General features: G+C 38.3%; 1 protein-coding gene across 3 annotated transcripts in view; it reads left to right on the forward strand.

Moving 5' to 3' along the window:
• The window catches only part of CKAP5 (cytoskeleton associated protein 5), a 54,636-nt gene that overhangs the window by 14,148 nt on the left and 21,882 nt on the right, over window positions 1–18,606 (forward strand). For all 3 annotated transcript variants that reach the window (XM_068945779.1, XM_068945780.1, XM_068945781.1), the window contains exons 5-23: window positions 895–1,066; window positions 2,242–2,371; window positions 2,496–2,599; window positions 2,970–3,083; window positions 3,274–3,378; window positions 5,779–5,868; window positions 5,978–6,142; window positions 7,026–7,154; window positions 7,797–7,979; window positions 8,959–9,072; window positions 10,332–10,442; window positions 11,740–11,832; window positions 12,182–12,367; window positions 12,820–12,914; window positions 14,386–14,443; window positions 14,526–14,651; window positions 14,985–15,121; window positions 15,291–15,465; window positions 16,050–16,163. In XM_068945779.1, coding sequence (XP_068801880.1) covers window positions 895–1,066; window positions 2,242–2,371; window positions 2,496–2,599; window positions 2,970–3,083; window positions 3,274–3,378; window positions 5,779–5,868; window positions 5,978–6,142; window positions 7,026–7,154; window positions 7,797–7,979; window positions 8,959–9,072; window positions 10,332–10,442; window positions 11,740–11,832; window positions 12,182–12,367; window positions 12,820–12,914; window positions 14,386–14,443; window positions 14,526–14,651; window positions 14,985–15,121; window positions 15,291–15,465; window positions 16,050–16,163 — 2,401 coding nt within the window. The remainder of the gene's footprint in view (window positions 1–894; window positions 1,067–2,241; window positions 2,372–2,495; window positions 2,600–2,969; window positions 3,084–3,273; window positions 3,379–5,778; window positions 5,869–5,977; window positions 6,143–7,025; window positions 7,155–7,796; window positions 7,980–8,958; window positions 9,073–10,331; window positions 10,443–11,739; window positions 11,833–12,181; window positions 12,368–12,819; window positions 12,915–14,385; window positions 14,444–14,525; window positions 14,652–14,984; window positions 15,122–15,290; window positions 15,466–16,049; window positions 16,164–18,606) is intronic.

Below are 18,606 nucleotides of genomic sequence, written 5' to 3' on the forward strand. Positions count from 1 at the left end.
TTTAAATTTTAATTCTTGAGCAATCATTTTTTACTAGCTTTTTCATGAAGTATTTGATTGGAGGGAAGCAGGAAAAAAGTGTGAGTCAGAAAAGTCAGTTAAAGTTCTCAAGGAAGAGAAGAAGTTCTGAATCAAAATATTTCATGGCTTCTGAGATGATGGAGATATGATGCAGTAAATACTGTAACAGTTAATGAAATTTACTATGAGGATGAAAAGAATGCTTTTGTGTTCTCTTTCAACAGTGACTGAAAAATGAAGTTTAATGTATTAAGTTCAACGGCATGCAAAATCTGCTGGTGGGGGAGGGTAATTGGCCTGGGGAGCTTCTTTCATATGTCCTTTCAGCAACAGATATTTCAACACGTGTATCTTCTGTGAAAATGACCCAGGCTTGCTATAATTACCTGGTCCAACAAGTGGCGGAATGACTAATGCATTTACTGCAGTTTGCCTCCAAGGATAGACAAAGGAGATTGTATTCTGATTTAAAAAAAAAAAAATATATATGTATATATATATATATATATATATATATATAGGTCATACAAATTTCAGTCTAAGGACATCCTCCACCCCCTTCTGCAGGGGAACGGTTTCAGGCAGCAGACTGGATCAGATTGCATTAGGTACTCTGAAATAATTTCAGAGGACTGATTTTATTATTTCGTGCTGAGTGTGGAGGATAGTTGTTATAGGTCAGATGTTCTTTAAATCATGCAACGATTATGAGTAGCTTCACAGAATAATGGAGGTAATAATAATTTGAGTATATGAGAGAATCCTTTGTGTGTAATGGATGTATTTCATAGACTGTATTAAATACAATTAGCGTTTGGTGGCTCACTCGTTCCCATTTGAGCACTGATGCTAGTCCATGTTTCTAACTTTCAGTGAATTTGGTTCAAAAATAATCTCGCTGAAGCCAATCATTAAAGTATTGCCAAAACTTTTTGAATCTCGGGAAAAGGCTGTTCGAGATGAAGCCAAACTCCTTGCTGTGGAGATCTACCGTTGGATAAGGGATGCTCTGAGACCTCCATTACAGAACATAAATTCTGTTCAGGTGAGCAGAAGGAAGTTTGTATCCAGCCATTCAAGAGAAGACTTCTACGTGTACCTCCCGTCACCCTTGCTGATCCTGTGTGGGTGGCATTTGGCCTTGTTAAAGTTAAGACATTTTTAAGTAAATGTTACAGAAGCTAAAAATAATGCCATTGTTAATGAAAATGTTGATTCCTCTCTGTTATTTGTAGAGAAATCATGACGTTTTGTTGTTCTGATTATGTATGAAGTTTGGCGGGGGGGAGGGGGGAAGAAGCCTCATATTGGAACTGAAGAGGTGAATTTGGAGATGTAGAATGGCATTGCTTGAAGACATAACCCCAGAACAACAGTTACCCTTATAAAAGACCCATACGGTGAAAGTACTCAGATCCATCATCTTCCTTTTCTATTTTTTTTTCTTATGTTATCTTTTCTTTATAGCCCTTCAAATTTGTTCTGCTAGTGCTCAATATGTGATTGTTTCAGTTCAGGAAGTAGCCTTACATTATGATAGATAATTATGTTATTGGAGAAAAAACTTCCATTATTTTAAAACATCATAAGTTATTTATGCAACTTTACCCTCTCTCCCACCCACTTGAGTTAATTGTGTTCAGGTATAAAAGAGTGATTTTACTCAGGTTATTTAAAAAAAAAAAAAAAAAAAGTTACATAATAGGGAGCATGGATGTGTGGTGTTCTGTTTGTGGTTTTTGTTTTTTCACAACTAATGTTTGGCTGTCTGATCAAACTTGGCTGAACGAGTTTATTTCATCTTAGTGTTACTCTCTGATGATAGCATGGCTATAACGTAACAAACTTCCTTCATGCTCAGCTATTCTTATTTTAACCTACTACAGAGGATACACAGTATTCTGACTGTTCTGCGGTTTGTTTTTATGCAAATGCTTTGTGTTTAATACTTATTTTTCGTGACGACATTCTATGCTATGTGAGTATGCTTGACTGTTGTTATGTGAATATGCTTGTGAGTATCTGAACAGTGAATATGAAGGGGAGGTCGCTGCTTTGGTGGCAGGAAAAATGTTATTACAGTGTAATATTTCAAGTGAACTCAAAAGATAGTGCTACTGGGTCATTCAGATGGGAAAGTCCCTTTGCTTTCCATGAAGGTTTGCTCGTCTGGAATACGTGCAAATGTATCTGATATGGTGATTCATTTCCCTTTGGCAGCTAAAAGAACTGGAGGAAGAATGGGTCAAACTATCATCAGCTGCTCCTAAGCAGACAAGATTCTTGCGTTCCCAACAAGAGCTGAAAGCAAAATTTGAGCAGCAGCAGGCAGTTGGAGATGCAGATGGAGGTAATTTATTTCATCTCTGAACTCCATTGGAAAATATACCGCTGGTATGTGGTTTGTGAAGGAATGCATTAAATCATTTTTATGCAAGTCACTCTGCTTACATTTGCCCCCCTTCTGGTTGCAGGAGGTGATGATGGGGAGGAGGCAGTGCCGCAAGTAGATGCATATGAGTTGCTTGAGGCTGTAGAAATTCTTTCCAAGCTTCCTAAAGACTTCTATGACAAAATAGTAAGCATAAACTTATGCTACCAGTTAATTCTGCGGTGTGTGGAGCTAATGAATTCTAAGGCTGACTTGCATTCTGCTACATAAGCTATACTGCTACATGGGTAATAACAGACTGGTGTAAGCAAAATGTAGATAGTCATAAAAAAAGGTCACAAAATTTGATTTACCAGCAAGCAAAGCTGTAGTTTTAAGGAGCTGAGATATGTCCTGGGAAAGGGTTGTATTTAACATTTCATTGCAATTGTTGATGTTGAACTGTGGGGAGACTTTCTTGGGATAGAATTGAGCTTTGAAGTATATGGTTTGCAGCAGGTATGTTTCTCTAGAATTGTTTGCATTTATAAGTTAATATAAATGATCTGCTCTACAGGAAGCAAAAAAGTGGCAAGAGAGGAAAGAAGCTCTAGAAGCTGTTGAAATGTTGGTGAAAAATCCCAAATTGGAAGCAGGAGACTATGCAGACTTGGTGAAAGTTCTCAAAAAGGTGATAAACGACACACATTCTGGGTTTTGTTTAGTATTATTTTGCAATTTATTTGCATTACATTTCAAGTTCTAGTCCAGATAATACTCTGAAAATAACCCAATGTGTGGCCCATTAACTATACTAAGGAATTCTTCCAAGTCTCTGAAACTTGGCTTTTCACCCTCTATCACTGCTTTATTCTCTGCAGGTTGTTGGAAAGGATACAAATGTTATGTTAGTTGCTTTGGCTGCCAAATGCCTTGCTGGACTAGCTGCTGGCCTCCGGAAGAAATTTGGACAATATGCAGGACATGTAAGCAAGAACATGTAATTTTTTTCTGTTTACTGGTGTTCAACATCAAAGAGAGAGATTCTGGTTTTGTTGTTTTGACTATCAGGCCTCAGTATCGAAGGTAGTCTTTATACTATTATGAAAGCTTACCTACCCCTTAATGGAGCAAGCAGTTACATATTTGCTGAGATCTCTTGCAGCATTAAGTTAAAAGGACCTTGTTTGTGCTGTTTTTTCACATTCAGCAACACGAAGCTTACTATTGCAGTAATTCTTGTATACTAAGGTAACTCTAAGTTACTCTGCCTTGAAATGTCCTTTATTTACATTACTCATCCTGGAGTTACACCCACAGAAATGCGTTTGTAGCCCACAGTGGAAAAATAGCTTCTGAGCCTGAATTCTGTTTAGCAGTTATGTGGTTTCTTTCTTCCTTTTTTTTATCTGCTTTCTATAGCTGAACTACTGATATTTTTGGTACCAATATGTTCTAGTTTAATGTTCTCTGTTCTCCTTCCACGCTCTTCTGTCACTAGCAACTCATATCAGAGAATATGGGCAAGTTTAACTGATCTTTGGAAAGAAAGGGAACTTCTAGTTAGTTGCGTTTAGTTGCGTTTATCTCCTTTGTTTCTCAGGTGCCTGTTGTGTTCTTTAAGCTGCTCAACCTTAACTTTTCTTGTGATGAGCAAGAGGGAGCTGGAGGTAGAGCTTAGAGGCAGAGAGAACTGATGTGCGTGGCTGCTGTTGCATTGTATTTTATAACAAATCGGAAAAGTGCCAAATCTTACTGCTTCAAAAACATTCAAGTCTACTGAATTCTGATTGAACAGCAGTTTGAACAAAGTCTCTTTCATTTGGAAACTGGCTGTAGTTATAAGAAGCATTATTACATCTGTTTACACTGGGTTTGCAGTTTAAAGGTTAACCCTCATAGCTACCAAATGAGTATTGAAATAGGTGAGCTTCTGAAACAAAGGTATAGCTCCATGGTTGCAGAGCAAATGGAGATGAGAAAGTCTTTTTTGGAATGGTAACGGCAGCGTTGAATTGCATGATCTCAGTAGTCCTTTTGCCAGTTGAATTGGTTTGTTTGCAGGTCAAGTTTTTATTTACTAATGAGGCAGATGTAGGTTCCTCCTGAGAGGAGACGTTCAAAGCATTCATAAAATAAAGCTACTGCTAGTATGGTCATGTGTAATTTAAACTATATGAGAGTTAAATGCAGGACTGTCTCTTCCTTTACTGAAATGAACAACTGCAGGACTGTATTTAGCAGTACAGGACAGCTCTTTTAATGCTTTTTAATATCTGTGAAGCCAAAGAAATTCAGATTTGACTGCAGTAGCATGTATGCAGATCTGTCGTGGCACATTCTGTATTAGCTGAAGTTTTTGAAGTGCTAAAGGCTCTGTGAAAGGTAATTTGCAAGCTCTGGCCCAGCAAAGGTTATAGACTGAGCCTAAGTCACTGTTTGTCACCAGTGAGTTGAGCTCTCATAGTCTACTTGTGAGTAGACAATGTAATCTCTGGATAATGTATTTTGCATTATGTAAAGAGCTTATCATTCCGGTAAGGAATTTGACAGCTCCTAAATTATGGACTGCATTATGTTTGCAAAATCTTCAAAAGAACTTGCTTTCCATAGTTAAAGCTTGGACTTTCTTTGGCTCAACATTTTGATGTCTGTTTGACAGAAGTACTTACTGTTCTAGTACTACGCATGTAGGTTGTAGTGACTGTAGTTAGATGGAGCTGTTCATATTACTGGTGCCTGAGAATGTCAGCTGATCTCTTAGAGCAGTGGCTGACTGAGCAGCTATATTGACTCTAAATTGCTGTGAAATTCCAGCATGGCAACGTCAGGTGTGCTTTTTCAGATTGGTACATCTATAACATATTGTGCTAAGAAGGATTCAGGTTGCTTTACAACCATGGTCTTGTCAGCTCTGAGCCAAATGAGTGTCTTAATGATCTGTCGGGAAGCTGCTTCGGAAGAGGGAGCAGGTTATATATCTCCTTGGATCTTTATAGTACCAGTGTGCAGCACTCTGTGCTGTGAAATTACTTAATTTCTGGTCTGTTGCTTTGTGTTCCAGATGAGTAGATCCAGAATATTCATCCATAATTATGTGAACTTGTATATCTGGCTTTGATTTACTATGAAATTGCTTTTAAAAGTATATTTGATAATAGGTTGGCTGGAATTAATATAACGTTGGAGATCAACTGAAACAGGCTAGTTCATGCTGCTGTTGCGTACTCCTAGAGGGAGCAGAAGAGATGTTGTTTGGATTATTTGTTTGTTCACACAATATCAGGGAGCACGCTGTCAAGCTTTCAAATTATTTTAGTGAAGAATGGTTTGACAGTATACCATTCCCACCCTCCCCACCCCATTTCTTTCTCTGTCTTGTATAGGTTGTCCCAACCATCTTGGAGAAATTTAAAGAGAAGAAGCCTCAGGTAGTGCAGGCACTGCAGGAGGCCATTGATGCAATCTTTCTTACAGTAAGTGAGAAAGTGACCGTTTCCCCATTGTTTCAGAATTGGTCTCTAATTTTGATCTGCTGTTCTTTTCTTTTACTGAAACCAATAAATTCTCTATTCAATACTGTAGACCACGCTGCAGAATATAAGTGAAGATGTGTTAGCAGTGATGGACAACAAAAACCCAACGATTAAACAGCAAACATCCCTTTTCATTGCAAGAAGCTTCCGTCATTGCACACCTTCTACTCTGCCAAAAAGCCTGTTAAAACCCTTCTGTGCTGCACTTCTCAAGGTAAAGCAGGAGGGGTTGCTACTTCCGTAGCACTGGCTTATGCAGTACTGTTATGAAGCTTTGGATTGGTTTGGGAGAAAGAGCCTTCTGACAGTTAAAGGAATAATGAGTTCTTCTGTGCTGTACTGCCTGTGTCTCATGCATCAGTGTCTGTTGTGACTGATGTCAAACTTAAAGGTGACTGTCAGTCAAGGAAATAGTTTAGTCTCCTTTTTCTCAGCTCTTCCTGAAAAGTAAAGACTCGTCAAGTTTATAATAGGCTAAGGTAGTGATTTTTGTAAGGATTAAACTTCTGGAGATTGTGTCGGTTTTTTACAGACACTCTAGCAAACTGTTATTGCAATGTTTCAGATAATTTACCATGAGTAAAAGAACCATCATTGGCTTTATAGACTGCAGGTACATTAGAGCATTTATCATTGTAAACCATAGTAATGTTTACCTCTTTCATTACAAAATAGCCCTTTGCTTATTATGGGAAACGTCTCTGGCTTCAAAAATGGACTTTTCAAAAGAATTGCAGAACTTCAAACTTCAAGTAAATTTCCATGGGATTGCAGTATCTCTTTCCTAAAGCATGGTGATTGATCCTCTCCTTGTATGAAAGATCCAAATATGGGAAACTGACTGTATCTGGAAATAGATTTGAAGAATTATAGAATGGATCAGACCTAAGGGTGAAGGAAAAAGGATGTGGAAAAATAACCTTTTTCTGTCTGCTCTGGAATATTAAGGGTTATTTTTGTAGTGGCTGTAGATCTTATTTTAAAAAAAAAAAAAAAAAAAAAGGAGAGAGTAAAAGATCTTTATACAGAAAATTGTTTTAAAATCTCAACTAGATGTGAGCTTCAAATCGTGTGATATAAGTTGTCTTTTTCTGCAGCATATCAATGATTCTGCACCTGAAGTAAGAGATGCTGGATTTGAAGCGTTAGGCACAGCCTTGAAAGTGGCTGGAGAGAAAGCTGTGAACCCTTTTCTAGCAGATGTAGACAAACTAAAACTTGATCGGGTAAGTTTGTTATCATAAATACTATAATGCTGTAGTCTAACGTAAAGCTTCAAGGCTGCGTTTTTCTGTGTTTTTAAATGAACAACACCCTTTGTCCCCTCACCCCACCCAGAGACGCACGCAAAAGAATCTGAAACACGTTTTTTCTCTGCCTAAAGCAAAATTTATAGGGATTTAGGTCACAACCATATGGCCAAATTCTATGTTATGAGGTAAGATTTGATATTTAAGACTTACTTTCCAACACAGAGTTTTCATGTTTGTGTATATGCTGTCCAGTGTGTTTACTGGATGATGCTAGTATGCTAAGAATTGGTCTTTAGAGCATCCATAAATATCTTAGGGGTGTGTGGGGGGAGGTTGCCTTAATGTGCCTAAACGCACTTCATTCTGAACCAGGAAAATGATTATAGCGATACAGCAACAGCTAACGCCATTGACTTGTTAACATTGCTACTGGAAGTAATACAGGATGATAAAATTTTTGTCAGATAAACAGCTTAAAACTTTTTACTTTGTCTTTGGAGCAGTAAAGCCTGAACCACTGCTGCTGAGGTAGTGCTGAACTATGTATATATCGGTTGTGGTAGCTAAAAATAGCTCTTTTCCCTCTCCCCCGACCCCCCAACTCCTGGTCCTCAGATTAAAGAATGCGCTGAAAAGGTGGAGCTGGTTTATGGTAAAAAGACAGGAGGAGCAGCTGATAAAAAAGAAGGCAAGCCTGCTACTGGAAAGGCCCCTATTCAGTCAGGGGCTGCTGGAGATAAAGAAGCAAAAGATGCAGCAGCTAAACCAGGGCCACTGAAAAAAGCACCTGCTGTGAAGGTAAGAGAGATTATCAAGAGGTTATCTGCCAAGTGATTGCATAGAATAGTTACTTCTGGACGATCAAAGCTGATCTGTCAAACTTCTCCTTCTATCCAGGAATAACTATGATGAATCTGTCATTCTGTGGTAGTAGGTGAGCCCAGCAACAAATAGAACCTCTGACTTTCTGAGAAAGTACTTGATGAAACCTCTTTTTTTTTTTTTTGTCATCTAAACTGCTTTGTTGCTTATGCTTAATACTAAGTTTTGATACTGAAAGTCTATTGGAGATGTTCAGAGGAACCTCAGATATGCTAACGTTAGTGTCCCTTGTAATGATATGGGAGTGTTTGACAGAACTTTGTCTCTTTTTTGAAATAGCATGGCCACTACAGAAGCATTGAGTGTTCTCTGCAGTGCTGTTTTAGTTTGTTACCATAAATGGTTTAAATCACTAGCTCATTTTTTTTTTTTTAAATGATTGTTTGGATTTAAAAAATTGACCTAGGCAGTACTGTAGATAGTCCTTATAATACCCTATTTTTTCCCCTAGCTGGGAAAAATAGCTGCAAAGCCTGGGAGTGAATAGTAGAATGGATCGTATTTTTTACAGTCTACTGATGCTCTGGAGTCTCTCTTTACAGGCTGCCACAAGTTTAATATGCAGTCAGTATCTAAAGGCAATTGCATGAATGAACTTCTTGTTTCCTGAACCTTCATAAACACATACATTCTTCCCCTTTTCATCTCTGTCCTGTGTGTCCTGTTATTGTGCCAGGTTTCTAAAATCTAGTAGTCTGAAAGCAAAGCATGAGATAGATAAGCTGTTGCAGGAGATTACTACTTTGCCATAGTAACTATGGTACTAGAGAGATAAGTCTCCCAAGTGTAACTTCTGATATGGAAATGTAGAAATGTGGAAAAATAACAATTCTTTTGATAGCTGGTGAACTGCAGGCCTGTTTGATCCTGGCTAACTTGTCTATTGCCTTTCTAGTCTGGGGGCCTGCCCAAGAAAGGCAAACCAGCTGCAGCTGCTGGTATGGGAGGTGCTGGGGCTAAAGGCAAGAAGGGTCCTGAGACCAAAGAGATATTTGAATCAGAGCTCTCAGTAAGTATTCTGGTGTTTTTATGAAATATGGAGTGCTGTATATAAGTAGTTTTATTTAATCAGTCCTTGAGCTATTACAGATTTCCCCCTCCCCAACCTAAAATTGAGGTATTTATGATACAAGATAAACCAATGCATTACATACAGGATTCATAACTGATAAACTTGATGTTTGGTATAGTCTGGTAAATACACCTCTTCTTCAGGTGTTGTCCGTACTAAGCCATATAAGACAGTAAGCAATAAATCATGCGGATGTAATGGGGTTTGCCATGTTGTCTCTGAACTAGCAAAAGATGGAGAAAGTAGAGATAGGACTAGTTTAAACGTAATTCAGAAGGCATGGCTTGCTGTCATGTCTGATATTAAAATCCTGGAAACACAGTATTGTGGAGTTTACTCTGAAATCTGAAGTAGAATACATTAATAATTACTGATTTAATAATTTGAGCCTCTCCCATGCTGTTCAGATTAAGTTTTGCTTCAAAAAAAGCATTTGAATTCTGCGTGTTCATTGAGCCATGCCTCTGGCTTACAGGTATGGGTTGGACACTTGTAGGTTCCTACTTTTTTCCTGCATCCTCTTGTTATGGAACCAAGTAAGCTAAGCTATCTGTGGATGAAACAGTCACAAAAAGCTATTCAAGTCTTGACTGTTCCCTTGCTACATCTATCTGTAAATTTTTTGAATTGCCAATTATATTTAAAGTATCTCTTAGTATAAACTAGATACATAATGGAAAGTATTCATATCTCTGTGCAGTGGAGAATGAATATACAGTCCCTGTGAAACAGATGCTAGTGAAACAAGGGAAGCTTTCATAATGTTTCATTTACTAAAACAACTTGCATTCCTCATTTCCTTTAAACGAGTACAGAAGATAGGCAGAAGACGTAACTCCTTTGCCAGCCGCTGATTCATTGCTGTAGATATTTTTCATTTAAATTCCATATAAATGATGATAGCTGCCCAGTATTATTTTAGACTATCTGTATAATGTAACTGGCTGTACTTTTTTGAGAAGTTTTGGTGCAGTGTCCTTTTACGTGATTTAGCAGTAGCAGCTTCTCAGATTTATAAACTAACCCATATAGAGACTTTCAGCCTACAGCACAGCACTCTTCATCCTCTTGGTTTACTTGCATCTTGCAAGTGCAGCACAGGAAAGGGTCATTTCAGCATATCATCTGTCCTTAAGGCTGCTGCACCTGACCAAGGGAACCTGCAGGGTATTAACCTTGTTCTGATCTGTCTGCAGATAGAAGTTTGTGAAGAGAAAGCTGCTGCTGTCCTCCCAGCTTCTTGCATCCAGCAGTTGGACAGTGGTAACTGGAAAGAGAGGCTTGCCTGCATGGAGGAGTTTCAGAAGGTAAGTTTGTAGTAGTAGATAAGAAGAGAGACGTGGAGGGGGGAAAGAAAGAAAGCAATAACTTTTTTCAGCTCTTTAGGACTGGTAGCTCTTTTAAAAGACATCAATATAGTGGTATGTCTGCAAATAACTTCAGTAGGGTTAAACAATACTTGCAAAATAAACGTGGCTTATGTGGCTTAAACCATCTCCATGAAGATAGTGGAATTAGCCTTTTAGTTTAATGTTGGTAGTTATATAAATACGTTAGACAAAAATAATACGTGGATTGAGGAGGCACGGAGGTCTCTCTAAAACGTTAAGTCAGTAATTCTAAAACTTGGTGCCAAAGATAACTAGGTTGAAACAATTTTTCTTCAATGACCTGAACAAAAATATTTGTAAGCTAAGACCTGCTGGTTGCATGTTAGGCAGCAACTGGTATAATATTAAAATTTCAGTTGACTGATGGTAAGACAGCCATCCTCACAGCTGGTAATGAGTGCTTCAATGTTAGTAGTGCATCACATGTCAAACAACTAAGCATCATGAATCACAAACAACTATCATGTCAAGCCTGGCTTTCTTCCCATAATGTCTGTTGTAAGACCTTTGAGAGTTCACATTCAAAAAGGCATCAACTCTAGATGTATAAGTAGTTCAGAACATTGTATTACAGTTGCTATTGAGTTTTATATATTTAATAAAAAAAAGGCAACTGATTGAAATCATGTTTCTGAAACTGACTGGCTGCGCTGAAATGCTGATGCAGAAGCCAGAATAGCTTTACTCAAATGTAAAGATGTTACGGTTTCACTGGAATGCAATTTTTTTTGGAATGCGAAAGTCTTAAAAAGGGTAATTCCAGCGACATTCAGGTTTAATCTGTTATATAGTCAGTATTCCAATGTGAAAGTGTCCAGTAGACTTTGTCTCTTGTTAAAAAATTGAAGTAGCCATTTTTTTTTAGGGTAAATTTTAAATTTCTGGAGCTGGAATGGGCAATGATTCCTTGCAAGTAAGCTTTTTAACAAATAGACAAACTGTAGCAGCGTGAATGACTTGCCTTAGATGTTGGCTCAGTACCTGTAAAATGGGCGCTTTTTTTGTAAAAGAGTCTTGTAGTAGAGCTTTTTGTGTAAATTTTTATTATGCTCAGAATTTCACTTTGTGGTCAGGGGTCTAAATTATACCGCAACTTAGTTCAGTATTAAGAATATATTTACAGGATAGTTGAAGTAACTTTTGGTTGGTGGGGTGTTTTTGTTTTATTTTGTATATGGTTTGTTACCTACTGCCTAACTTGTTTATCCTTAAGGCTGTTGAGCTGATGGAGAGAAGTGAAATGCCTTGCCAGGCTCTAGTAAGAATGCTTGCCAAGAAACCTGGTTGGAAGGAAACGAATTTTCAGGTAATGCATTATCCTTCAATAACTAACAGTCCATTTGTATTACTTAAGCTAAGCTGTTTTTCCAGCTGAAAGACCATAGCTGTGTGTGTACACACACACACACACACACACACACACACACACACACACAAAAAAAAAAAAAATCACTACTTGCAGTCCTTCACAGTGACCACGGTTGTATCTGTAGTCAATGACACTATGAACTCCAAAATTATTTTTTATTTCTGCTTAGACTTAAGGAGACACCATTTGAAGAAAAACATATATATTAAAACATACTTCCTTGCAAAGGAACTTCCTTGCTGTTTGTGATGTCACATAACAAATATACGTTATTTGTTCTTTCCAGGTGATGCAGATGAAACTTCATATAGTTGCGTTGATCGCACAGAAAGGAAACTTCTCCAAAACATCAGCACAATTTGTGCTAGATGGTCTTGTAGACAAGGTTGGTGATGTGAAATGTGGGAGTAATGCAAAAGAAGCCATGACAGCAATAGCAGAGGCATGTCAGTTGCCATGGACTGCTGAACAGGTGAGTAAGCAGGAACAATGTTCTTCCAGTAGATAAAGACAGAAATATTATGTTAGGTGTTTTTTGATTCTGAGGAATAAATCCTCTGTGTTGAGTAAGACAGTGATTTGTTTGCTGTCAAGATATCTCTTGAGGCAGAAGTTACATACAAGTTACTCCAAAAGAGGAAATAAGGAGAAATAGATCAGTGACTTGGTGAAATATTGCCGAAGCAGGTAAACGTGTCATACTGGTATCTCTGGCTGCCTTTTAGTACTTTCATAACTTATGATTCACTTCACTTGCGACTGTATTCTGCTACAGTGGCGTAACAAATTTTTCCTTGCATGTTATCCCAGCTGACTTTGTTTAATTGCACTGCCCTATCTGAGCAGGTGTTTTCGCCTCTCTATTACAGTGTTTTTTCATCTGGTCTGCTGGTGAAAATTCACGCTTGCTCTCTTCTGTTCCAGGTTGTGGCTATGGCTTTCTCTCAAAAGAATCCTAAAAACCAGTCAGAAACTTTGAACTGGCTCTCCAATGCAATTAAAGAGTTTGGCTTTTCTGGGTAAGCCTTTTGAGTAAATTGCCAAGAGAAACCTGAATGAAAATGTTTCTGGTCTGTGACATAGAATCTGTTCTGTGTCGCATTGGTGTTGAAGAGTGACTGCAAGTGTATCTGAACTTTTGTTCCTAAAACTCTGATGTTAGCTCTCTCAGGTGTTCTTCTAGGTGTTACTGTGTAAGCAAAAGTATTGACTTAGTAATGGGATTTTATATCTATTATTACACTACTACTAGATGCTTTATTTGTCACTATGCCCTCGCTGAAGAGTGTTGTACTTCATATGCGATGGGAGCGGGATGGACAAGTGACTGCTGTATTACACGTCTGTTGTTCTCATTCTACTTGAATACACTTGCACCCTGGTGAATTGCTATATTTTTATGGTTAAAAACAAAGCAAAACAAACAAACACAGAAAAGTACATACTAGCATGCTTATTGCTCTCCTAGGGAGAGATTTTGAAGCTGATAATGGGGTGTGATGGCTTAGCTAACAAAATGGTCATTATCGCATCTGGAGCTGTGAGGGCAGGAAAAAAATGGGCTCCTTATCAGAACCAGGATAACACTTTTTTTTTTTTTTTTTTTTCCAAAGCAATGGTCTCCTAACTGAATGTGGTTAAGCATATGTGATACACTAATATATTGTTTACTCATGAGAATAAAATTTCTGAGCAGTGAAGTCTTTAAATACTAATTCATTTGACTATTTGGGCAGTTACTATGCCTGTTGGAGTTGTTTTGCTGTTGTTAAACAGGTGATCACATTGAAGTCTGATAAATAACATCTTCAGTGATGTTTTACATACTTTTTTGTTTGGAATTTACATTAACATATGATTCCACCAAGGTCATTGTAATCTTGTGTGGATGTGTTATTAGAATAGCAGTGTTTGGGGCTGCTCTCATCTTTCCTTGCAGTGTAGGGACACGAAGCTTCCGTGACTACCCATCTGTTGTTTTATTGTACTGAATTCTGAGGTGGTACAGGAGATTCAGTAACAACTTTCATATCCTTGTCTTTTAAATTAATCTTTGAAGAAATTCATGCCTTTTTCTGGAAGATCCTGATACAGATTAACAAAAAAGTGTATCTTCTATTATACAGCTGTGTAATAGGTGCCTAAAATGATATTAAGAGTCATCCCTCAGGATTTGAGTCCTAGCAATCATGTGAGTGATGTAGAATAAGAAACTTTTCAGCCACGGTACTAGAAGTCTTTGATGTAAACTATCTTGTGTTTCCTGGGTTTTCCTGTAGGTTATTCTCCAAAACTGGTCTCTTTCAGTAGCTATTTAAATAGCTATCATTTACACTGTACCTGTGATACTATTTTACAAGTGCTAGTATCTACTGCTTTTAAGTTGTTTGTATGAATCTCTTTATTCTTGTTGCAATTTCTTTTTCTCATGTTGATGCTTTCTGCATTGCATTTCATGAGGATGTCTTTCCCTTCCCCTTCCATCTCTAGACTGAACGTCAAAGCTTTCATCAGTAACGTGAAGACAGCTCTTGCTGCCACTAATCCAGTGAGTAAATTTAGGATTTTAGTCCAGAATTTTTATCAGTCCTTAATCTGAAAACTAAGTGCTTCTGTCCTCTTTCTGGCAGGCTGTAAGGACCTCTGCCATCACCTTGCTGGGAGTCATGTATCTTTATGTGGGGCCTCCTTTGCGAATGTTTTTTGAGGATGAGAAGCCAGCTCTTCTGTCCCAGATAGATGCAGAATTTGAAAAGGTTAGAAGTATAGTACTCTTGACACCAAGTATCACTTACACTATGTGGAAGCTTCAGTAGCTGGAATCTGTAGTAAAATTGTAGTCTAAACTGGTTTTGTAAGTGACGTAGGTCTTGGAAGATTATTCACTAAAACAAGTGCAAGCTCATATATAGCTATGTCAATAGTCTATTTTTCATGATAATCTTCAACAATTTTCAGATTTTTTGGAATAAAGTGTTTTAAAAAGTCTGTTGCCCTGGCACAGCATATTTATTTTGTGCAAGTGTCTTTGTTTTTTAGCATCAAATGAAAGCCTTAACTATCTGTTTCTGATTTTATATTGCTTGCAGATGCAAGGGCAGACAGCCCCAGCCCCAACTCGTGGCATTTCTAGGCACAGTGGGGGCAGTGGGGATGATGGTGAGGAAGAAGAACAGGAGGATGTAGGGAATGATGTTGTGGATCTCTTGCCAAGAACAGATATTGGGTAGGTTTGGATTCTACAAACTGAAGACATGCTTCCAGTGCAACATAAAACCCAAAACTGTATTTATAAGCACTTCCTCTTTGCAGAAATCCATGTTGTTAAAGCACGACTCAAATACTAAAAGACACAAAGCTAGGAGAATGGACTGTTTGCCTTTCTTCTCTTACAGTGATAAGATCACAGCTGAACTAGTGTCTAAGATTGGGGACAAAAACTGGAAGATCCGTAAGGAAGGTCTTGATGAAGTGACAAGTATCATTAATGATGCTAAGTTTATACAGCCAAACATAGGAGAACTGCCAGGTGCTTTGAAGAGTCGTCTCAATGACTCCAATAAAATCTTGGTATGTTACTCAAAATCCTCTTTCAGTCATTTTCAGCTTAGAGCTGGAGATGAGTTATTTCTGAGTTCTGAATCTTGCTTATGACTTAGCTTTAGATCTATGGTTAAATGAAAGATCTGTCGTGAAATCAACAGTTTGAAGCCACTGAACTGTGTGTTTCCAGATTGCATGCTTGCCTGTTTTTCGTAAAAGTTTGCCGTTGTGTTGTGTTGTAGAATTGCCTTCACACAAGGGTTTAGTCAGCTTCTGTACTCTAAATGTAATGTAACCAAATTGAAGAAAGGGGGAGGGGAGGAAAAAAGGCAAGCCCCCCCCTGCTCCCAGCTTGAATAATTGCTCTGGTTGTGACAAAAGTGACATGAGTGCTTTTTTGAAAATATTTTTAATTGAACTTAATGTGAATCCGCTTTTAACATAGAGAGAGAACTTTTTTGCCTGTGCGATAGATTTGAGGTCTGGAATAGATATCACTGAGCATTCTAAAGTAAAAGCCTAAACATACAAGAGCGTTGCTTTTCCACATGTGACTTTGAGCACAGGGTTTTTAACAGTGACTTATTCAAAGCCTTTTTATTTATGTGCAGGTGCAACAAACGTTAAGCATTCTCCAGCAACTAGCAACAGCAATGGGCCCAAATATCAAACAGCATGTAAAAAATCTGGGAATTCCCATCATCACAGTCCTTGGGGATAGTAAGGTAGGACACTAATAAAGACCTTTCCTTTTTGCAGTTTGCTGTCAGAGCAATGCCTGGGAGTAAGTATTACTGTTTGGGCTTGCTTTTGAGAGGTTGATGTTAAATAAAACTTCTTTGAAGGCTTACAAAACTTTTTGGAAAAGTTATTACCTAAACGACAGCTTGTTATCCAAATACGAATGTCTACCTGAGTGTATATTCTGATTGACATATATTCTCTTGCTTAATCATAACTTGGCTTTTGACTGAAATATGGTGACACTGTATATGCATACTTCTAATACCAGAAGTATACCATTTCACAAACTAATTTGATTTACTTGATAAACGTGCTTGTAGAACTCCTATTCTTTTAGTATGTCAATGTGGATCCCAGTGTATGTTTGCAGGTCGTCCTTACGTCTGCATCAACACGTAGCAGACTTTCAAACCGTGGGTAGAACCGTGATGCTGAGAGAAGAACTGCCCTCAAAGCTTGTATGATTTTAGTGTTGATCTTGCCAAGATACTTTGTCAAAATCAAAGCTAGGACCATGGGGAGGAAAGCCATCTGAAGTAATGGGGGAAATAGGCTTGGGCGGATGCTGATGTTTTGTGCCAGAAGTCGCAGGCAATTAGCAGAGACCACAGAATGGTTGAGGTTGGAAGGGACTTCTGGAGCTCGTCTAGTCCAACTCTCCTGTTCAAGCAGGGTCACCTAGAGCATATTACTCAGGATTGTGTCCAGGCAGCTTTTGAATACCTCCAGGGAAGGAGATTCCACAACTTGGAATGGCATACTTCAGATATCTATATCTGAACGTGAGCAGGAAAAGGAACAGGCAATAGGTGAACAGACTCAGGCTGGAAGTCCTGCTGGCATCAGGATGCTTCCTGATGGTATCAGGAGCTTCCACTTGGAAAGCTGACTAAAGTGTGTGTCAAAACTAGGTTTCTGCAGTGAGTTTTTCTTTGCTGGTGTCCATAGGAGAGAGAAAGATACTTGACACTATCGTTTCACAAGTTTGCATTTCTGGATGAATTGAGAAAGAATTGTCCTTTCTGACCTTTCCCCTCCCCACTCCCCAAGTTCAGTCTTGCAGTGAAGTTGCTAAGAGATTAGAAGGGGTTCTGTTGGAGGCCAAAGCTCCAGCAAGGCAGCTTCTGAGCCACTGTGTGCTCATGAGAATGTATCGGGTTTTCTTCCTCCCTCTCATTAGTGTCTAGGAAAAGGAAACTGCTCCTGTGCTTCCATACCATGAAGCCGTCTCCTTGTAAGGACTGCATGTATCCAAAAGCAAGAAAAGCCAGTTTATAGCTTACAATCTGTGATTTTCATGAGCCCACTAATGAAAACAATCAAAATATATTATACTTTAGTGACAAGATGTGATTTTTTTTTTTTAAGTGCACATCATCAATGCATGTGTGCTGTGCTAAGACTTAATGTGTTTATATTCTTGATATTTGCAATGTATGTATTGCCTGTTCTTACATTTTTGTTGAAGGGACAAAACCTCAAATTATCCCATGTAAGGACTTCACTAAGACATGCTTCTTTTCATGTCACAAGGCTCGACATACTTGTTTGCAGTAGTAGGAAAGACAAGTCCTGCCTGCCGCAAATAACTGAGTACCACTTTAAAAAGGCATTTGATGTTGGAAATAAGCCTAGATTGCCAGGAACCGCCGCCTTGGGTGCTGACACCAACAAACTTGAAGATATAGTTGAAAAGCACCCAAAATCTAACGGTTCCTTCTGTTGGAAGCCACGTTCTTGATCTGTGGTAGTAGAAGACTAGTATTATACTGGTACTCTTTGCAACTCATTGTTGTATCATTTAGTTCCTTTCCATCTTCTAGGATCCCCCTCTGTAGAGGGATCTTGTTTTGTATAAAACAAAACAAGAAGTCACAAGGTCAAGACTTTACAGGTGTTTGGTTTCACAGGAGTCCATGGTGGGGGAGAAAATTACTTAAGAGGATCTCTGTTCTATTCTAAGCTTATGTGAGCTGGGGAGCCTTTGTTACCTCGACTTGAATCTTCAGACTGACTGTTGGAATCGCAAGAATGCAGACTTCAACAAAGCTGAAATCAGAGACAACAGTTTACAGTATTGAGAAAATACACTAACTGTGGAGCAGCAATTGTCACATTTAAGAAGACTATGAATCTGCATCTACCTGCTCCAAAACAATGGGAACACTAGGACTGATTCTAGGGCTAGCTAGTTAAATACTATCTTAGTTCAAATTGTTTTCTTCTCGTTAGGAGTCTTAAAGAACTGAGACTGTTCATGATTAGATTAGTCTCCTATTTTATTCACAGTCTAATTATCTGAAGAAACAGCAAGCTCCCTTTCAGTTGTAAATACATGGTGTAAGGGTGAGACCACCTGTGATTATTCTATCCTAGTTTAAAAAAAAAAACATAATTCTGGTGTTACTTGTAGCCACTGTAGTG

The sequence above is a fragment of the Struthio camelus genome, chromosome 5 (genome assembly GCF_040807025.1).
Source record: "Struthio camelus isolate bStrCam1 chromosome 5, bStrCam1.hap1, whole genome shotgun sequence".
NCBI lineage: Eukaryota > Metazoa > Chordata > Aves > Struthioniformes > Struthionidae > Struthio > Struthio camelus.